Source organism: Epinephelus fuscoguttatus, linkage group LG11 (genome assembly GCF_011397635.1).
Source record: "Epinephelus fuscoguttatus linkage group LG11, E.fuscoguttatus.final_Chr_v1".
Classification (NCBI taxonomy): domain Eukaryota; kingdom Metazoa; phylum Chordata; class Actinopteri; order Perciformes; family Serranidae; genus Epinephelus; species Epinephelus fuscoguttatus.
This window is the reverse complement of record NC_064762.1, coordinates 40,614,010-40,620,681: the sequence shown is the minus strand read 5'-3', so window position 1 is coordinate 40,620,681 and position 6,672 is coordinate 40,614,010. Positions and strand designations below refer to the sequence as shown.

General features: G+C 37.4%; 1 protein-coding gene across 1 annotated transcript; it reads right to left on the bottom strand.

Annotated features, from left to right (window-relative positions):
* Positions 1 to 3,357: 3,357 nt before the first annotated feature.
* On the bottom strand, positions 3,358 to 6,203 carry il17a/f3 (interleukin 17a/f3). The gene is made up of 4 exons (XM_049590759.1): positions 6,085 to 6,203; positions 5,574 to 5,779; positions 5,270 to 5,413; positions 3,358 to 3,949 (listed from the first exon to the last, which is right to left on the bottom strand). The coding sequence occupies exons 1-4, from the start codon at positions 6,091 to 6,093 to the stop codon at positions 3,826 to 3,828; spliced, it is 483 nt and encodes a 160-aa protein (XP_049446716.1). The 5' UTR covers positions 6,094 to 6,203; the 3' UTR covers positions 3,358 to 3,825.
* Positions 6,204 to 6,672: the final 469 nt, after the last annotated feature.

The following is a 6,672-nucleotide window of genomic DNA, read 5'->3' as shown; positions in this document are numbered from 1 at the left end:
AGAGAGAGATGCAGGTAATGACAGTAGCTTGCAACAACATTATTGAAAGTAATAATATTATAGTTATAGTTCTGGTTACTGTGGTACAATATGTTGAAAGTATGTATTAATATCTGGCAGTATACAAGTGTGACAATAGTCATATGTGTATAATAACAGTAGAAGTATGACTAATGACTAATGATGGCAGCAGCAGCAGGAGGCATCTGGCAGGACCATGGCAGCAGCACAACCACACACGTCACGCTGTCCAGGCACCGCTGTGATATGAGTTAATCTGAGAGACAGTGGAGCACAAAGGCTCCGGAGAAGAAGCCGAGTTAGTGACATTCAGAATGGCCGAGTTAGCAAGATGCAGTAATAGAATACAAGAGAGAGAGAGAGAGAGAGAGAGAGAGAGAGAGAGAAGGAGAGAAGGTGCCCGGTGTATTATAGGAGGTCCTCCGGCAGACTAGGCCTAAGTCAGCCTAACTAGGGGCTGGTACAGGGCAAGCCTGAGCCAGCCCTAACTATAAGCTTTATCAAAGAGGAAAGTCTTAAGTCTAGTCCTAAATGTGAAGACGGTGTCTGCCTCCCGGATTGTAACAGGAAGATGATTCCACAGGAGAGGAGCCTGATAGCTAAAGGCTCTGGCTCCTGATCTACTTTTGGAGACTTTAGGGACCACAAGTAACCCTGCGTTCTCAGAGCGCAGAGTTCTGGTGGGATAATATGGCACTATGAGCTCTCTAAGATATGACGGAGCTTGACCATTTAGAGCTTTATAAGTTAACAGTAGGATTTTAAATTCAATTCTGGATTTTACAGGGAGCCAGTGCAGAGAAGCTAAAACAGGAGAAATATGATCTCGTTTCTTAGTTCCTGTTAGTACACGTGCTGCTGCATTCTGAATTAGCTGGAGAGTTTTTAAGGACTTACTAGAGCTACCTGATAATAGAGAGTTACAGTAATCCAGCCTAGAGGTAACAAAAGCGTGGACCAATTTTTCTGCATCTTTTTGGGTCAGGATAGGCCTAATTTTCGCAATATTACGCAGATGAAAAAATGCAGTCCGTGAGGTTTGTTTTAAATGAGAATTAAAAGACAAATCTTGATCAAATATTACTCCGAGGTTTCTTACGGTAGTGCTAGAGGCCAGAGCAATGCCATCAAGAGAAACTATGTCATCAGATAAAGAGTCTCTGAGTTGTTTGAAGCCAAGAACAATAACTTCAGTTTTGTCTGAATTTAACATCAGGAAATTGGTGCTCATCCAAGTTTTTATGTCCTTAAGGCAATTATGGAGTTTAGTTAATTGATTACTTTCTTCTGGCTTCATCGATAAATACAACTGTGTATCATCTGCATAACAATGGAAATTTATAGAGTGATTTCTAATGATGTTACCTAAAGGAAGCATATATAGAGTAAATAGGATTGGTCCGAGCACAGAACTCATGGAACTCCAAAACAAACTTTGGTACGTAAGGACGATTCATTATGAACGTGAACAAACTGAAAACGATCAGATAAATAAGATTTAAACCAGCTCAGTGCAGAACCTTTTAGGCCAATTAAGTGATCCAGTCTTTGCAGTAGAATTTTATGGTCAATTGTGTCAAACGCCGCACTAAGATCTAATAAAACAAGTACAGAGACAAGTCCTTTGTCTGAAGCAATCAGAAGGTCATTTGTAATTTTAACTAGTGCTGTCTCAGTGCTATGATGCACTCTAAATCCTGACTGAAATTCCTCAAATAGATTATTATCATGGAGAAAATCACACAGCTGGTCTGCGACTACTTTCTCAAGGATCTTTGACATAAAGGGAAGATTAGATATTGGTCTATGGTTGGCTAACACCTCTGGATCCAGGGTGGGCTTTTTTAGTAGAGGTTTCATTACAGCTACCTTAAAAGACTGTGGTGCATAGCCTGTTAATAAGGATAGATTGATCATATCTAATATATGAGTGTTAACTAAAGGAAAGACCTCCTTAAGTAGCCTAGTTGGGATGGGGTCTAAGAGACACGTTGATGATTTAGATGAAGAAATCAATGCGGTCAATTCTTGAAGAGAAATTGGGGAGAAGCAATCTAAATATATATTAGGTTTTACAGCTGTGTTTGAGGTTAGATAGGTACTATCTGAGGACAGGAGGTCATGAATTTTGCCTCTAATAGTTAGAATTTTGTCATTAAAAAAGCTCATAAAATCATTACTGCTAAGGGCTAAAGGAATACAAGGCTCAGTAGAGCTTTGACTCTCAGTCAGCCTGGCTACAGTGCTGAAAAGAAACCTGGGGTTGTTCTTATTGTCTTCTATTAATGCTGAGTAATAGTTTGCTCTGGCATTGCGGAGGCCCCTCTTATAAGTTTTGAGACTGTCTGTCCAGATTAAATGAGATTCTTCCAGTTTGGTTAATCGCCAATTCCTTTCAAATTTTCGCGATATTTGTAACTTACGGGTTTGAGAGTTATACCAAGGAGCGAACTTTCTTTGCTTTTTTAACTTCTTTTTAAGAGGAGCTACAGAGTCAAGTGTTGTTCACAGCGAGCCTACAGCGCTATCGACAAAATGATCAAAGTCAGTACAGGAAACCTCTGTTACTGAGGGACTTGGTATTGAATTTAATGACGGAGTAATCTTTTCCTTAAATTTTGCGACAGAAAAATTAAGAAATTAATGCTGTATAAGTTACTGCTAATGCAAACGCAACATTTCCTCAGATCCCAGTTCATGGCTGCTCTTTAAAATGACAATAATTTGTTTGGCTGGCCCCAAAACAGAACTCTGTAACCTGTAGTATTAAACCTTACCCTGGGTCTTGCATTTCAGGTGTGCTCTTTTTATCAAAGGATTGAGTCACACTGAATTGCTATTCCTTGAGCCTTTTGCTATAAACCAAGAGCGCCATCTCGTGGGCTCAGAAAAATCTAAAAAAGGTTCTTAAAAAGGTTTATCTGGCTTGATTTGACTATCACTAGTCTGTACAAAGTTTTGACTAAGAGTCTTTGACCTTAAACTATTGTGGGTTTTCCCTAACCCAAACCCCTAACCCCTAAGTCTGTAGGCATTATGCACCCCAATATGAGATTACTTTTCTTTGCTCCATAAATCAAAGCCATGAAACATTATAATATGATCATAATACATTCCACAAATATGCATTAGCATGATATAAAGTTAAACACATGAATATATGGAGTTAACTTTTACTGGAAGCTAATGAGTTAATATGATACATATAATTTTAGTCACTGCATGTAAATATCATAACATAAATATCTTTTAAGAAATAAACTACACAATCTAGAAATCTATGCCCCATTGTACAAAATATACAATAATTATTCACAGCCCAACTACACATCAAAATTGGGTTAAAAACTTTAATAAAGCATTTTCATATTGTTTACAATAAACTAAGAACAGAGTAAAATGTGATTCAAATTAACCATGATACATAAGAGAAATAAGATAAGACAAATATATATATTAAAAAAAAACATAGAAAAATTTCAGCATATAAAAATATGTATTTCCATCGACAGGCCTTTCATGACTCAGTTGTCCTGAGAAAATGACACAAGGTTAATGTGTCTGCCGAACACCTGACAGGTTAAAACTGCAGTTAGAATTTTCTACCACTAGGGGTCAGGAAGAAACACAGGTCTTTGCAGTTTGCTGTGGCACAGCAATATATGTGTGTAGAATACATTACACAGTTATTTGATTCAGTGATAACTTAAGACAATATTGCTTCACACGTTTGAGTAATAAAGCAATAAAAGCAACATGTATAGAATGGTGACACAGCTGCTAACATGAGAAGTGTCCTGTGTGTTACTGCTGTGGGACAACACTGGGCAGCACACAGGTACAGCCCACTGTGATCAACTCTGTCCCCAGTCTGAAGTCATACTTCCTCTTCCTCCCTCCTTTCTTAGCGGGCTGTCGTCTTTGGACTCTACATATATGCGGATGAGATCATTATAATCTTACAGTGTTAAATGAAATCAAACTGGACTGTAGTGGATGTGACTACAAAAGACAGGGAAATGACATTAGCAAGTGTTACAAGAAAGTCAGTCTAACACAGATCAGTGAGTTTCTGTTCAGTATAATACAATAAATGTAACATCTGTTAAAAATATCAAATTATTTATACAGTTTTCACTCTGTATAGAGCAATGGCAGGTCAGTCAGAAAGAGAAAACAGAAAGCCATTACTGTCTTTGAAATAAACATTTAGAAGGGGCTGGGGATTTTAGCCATGCATAGCATTCCAGAGCATTTCAGTTTGAAGTCTTCAGGCAGTGCACAGTGTAACCTCAGTGTTTGACAGTGGATGATTAACTCCAGATTATTTTTAGTTTTCACATTCCACCACTTCAAGCCACAATAAAAGGGACATTTTCCAACTGATCTATCAACTATTCATCCTAGTATGTAGCTTTACTCAATAAGGAATACCTAAAAATACTATTTTCTCTGTTCTTACAAAGAAAAAGTTTTAGTTTTTTTGTCAGGTTATGTACTTCAGTTACTTAAGTTAAGTAATTCTAACATAAGCCAAAAAAATACAATTTATATAATTAAAAGTTAGGTGCAGAAAATGTGAGGATTTATTTAACTATAGCCTATAGAATTTACCAAGTTCATTTTAATAAAGTTAATGTAACAACTGTCAATTCTTGTAATTCTTTGATTGTAATTCATCATATTTGAAACACACAGAATTTATTAACAGTACTTACATAAACTTTATTAAAGTGAATTAGGTAAATTCTATGAGCAATAGATAATGAATCCCATAGTCAATTCATCTTAGTTTTATTTGATTTAATTATATAAATGGTACTTATCTGGTTTATGTTAAAAATACTTGACTCATATCAATGGAATTTTTACACGTAATTGAAATAGAGACCAAATAATTTATTTTACTGTTAACTGTACATGTACATGAATAATATTCCACTTGGAAAACAGTACATTTATACCCAAGTTTGCACTGGTATGTATTAAAATCCCGGCAATAAAAACTGATTACTGTTTATGTAGTGCCTCTGCATCAGTTTGAAATATCCTCTGCCCAGCAGCTTGATTCAACAGGAAATGCATCAGATTAAAAGAGAAAATGCTGTCCAAATTACATTCACTTGACCTGGTTGACCTGAGCCCACTCAATGAACTTGTGTATTCTTGAAGCATAAGAATAATTACAGCACTGTAACTTGCATTAGAAACAAAAGCAGAAGCCAAAATGAAGACTGCAGTAGCTCACCTGTGGAGGACCAGCACCTGGTAGTAGATAGGTTTGGCCTGCAGGGCTACATCCTCACCTCCCCCCTGCAGGCTAAGACAGCCAGAGGTCAGGCACTGAGCATGAGAAATCCGCCATGGCAACCGAGATTCCACATAGGAGTCTCTGGAGAGGGAGAAAACCAGTATTTATATTTGGGATTCCAGGCTTTATGAGTTTCAAAGCTGTTAACTGGATGAAACAAGTGTTTTTGGCACTAATTGGAGTAAAGCAATGCAGTAAAGCAAGAAAAATGAAGAGCTCTCAGACATCCGCGATCCCTCACCTGTACGTCCATGGTGACAGAGACATATTAGCGATGGTAGAGGCAGACATGCTGGCAATCTGGGACTGCACTGAGGAATCCAGGACCAGTCTCACTGTCTTGCCCTTCAATTTGATACCCTTACCCGACTTCAAGGAAAGTGCCTGGCCTTTCCTTGCAGCGTGCAACAGCGTGGCAAGGCCCAGCACCAGGAGAGTTCTCAACACCTGAACACAAGAACACCAGTAAGTGCTTTATCTGTTAGAAGACCTGAGAAATCAATGGCAGCTGAAAAGAAAATGAGATTACTGTGTGAATGCTTGGGTGATATAGAACACACAGTTCTCAAGGACAGAAGAGTCTTATATGATTTGCTATACAATGTTATGACCAACATTAAGGTTGGAGTCAAAAGTCAAATGGTACAGTAACTTTTTATAAAATGTGCTCACATCCAGCAGAACATGTCACAATTTGTCATATAAAAAATAAAAGTAATCTCATGATGATACGACTAAAGATAAGCACTCACCAGCAGCATGATTGTGTTGTGTCCCCTGCAGAGCCCAGCTTAGTCTGTGGAGCACTGCTCTGCTGTCTTGTTATGTCTACATTCTCTCTGTGTTTATATGCAGGCAGAGTGTGCTGGTGTGTGTTGGCAAGATCGACAGTGCATTTCCGTTATGACTGTCACTGATTTTAAAGATACACATTTTGATCTGGAGATAAAGCTTTGTCTCTTTGGGGTCAGCATTTCTTTATTGTCTATGCCTATCAACATCCCCATCACTTTTTACTCTTCTCATAAGAATGAGCGTGATAATGAGTGTTATAAAATATTTTGTTTATGTTTCTACATTTATAATCTTTTGGATCAATATGTTTTGTGTATTTATTTTATAAAATCTGATGAAAAAAATGTCCAATTGTTGCATCTTTTTATGACACAATTTCAAGACTTTTTAGTAAATTCAGTTAGCATGGTTTATAGACTTATGTAGCCATTTAAGGTTATACTGATTTTAGGGATATGAAACATTTAAAGATACTCCAAGAAATTACTTCACAATAAGCAAAAAAAACAACAACAATGTAGACCCAGGTGAACAATTTCTATTGC

Coding starts and splice junctions, on each gene's coding strand:
- il17a/f3 (XM_049590759.1), bottom strand. Junction 5,414..5,573: donor CTGTCACCATGGACGTACAG/GTGAGGGATCGC, acceptor CTCCCTCTCCAG/AGACTCCTATGTGGAATCTC. Junction 3,950..5,269: donor CAGGTGCTGGTCCTCCACAG/GTGAGCTACTGC, acceptor GCATATATGTAG/AGTCCAAAGACGACAGCCCG.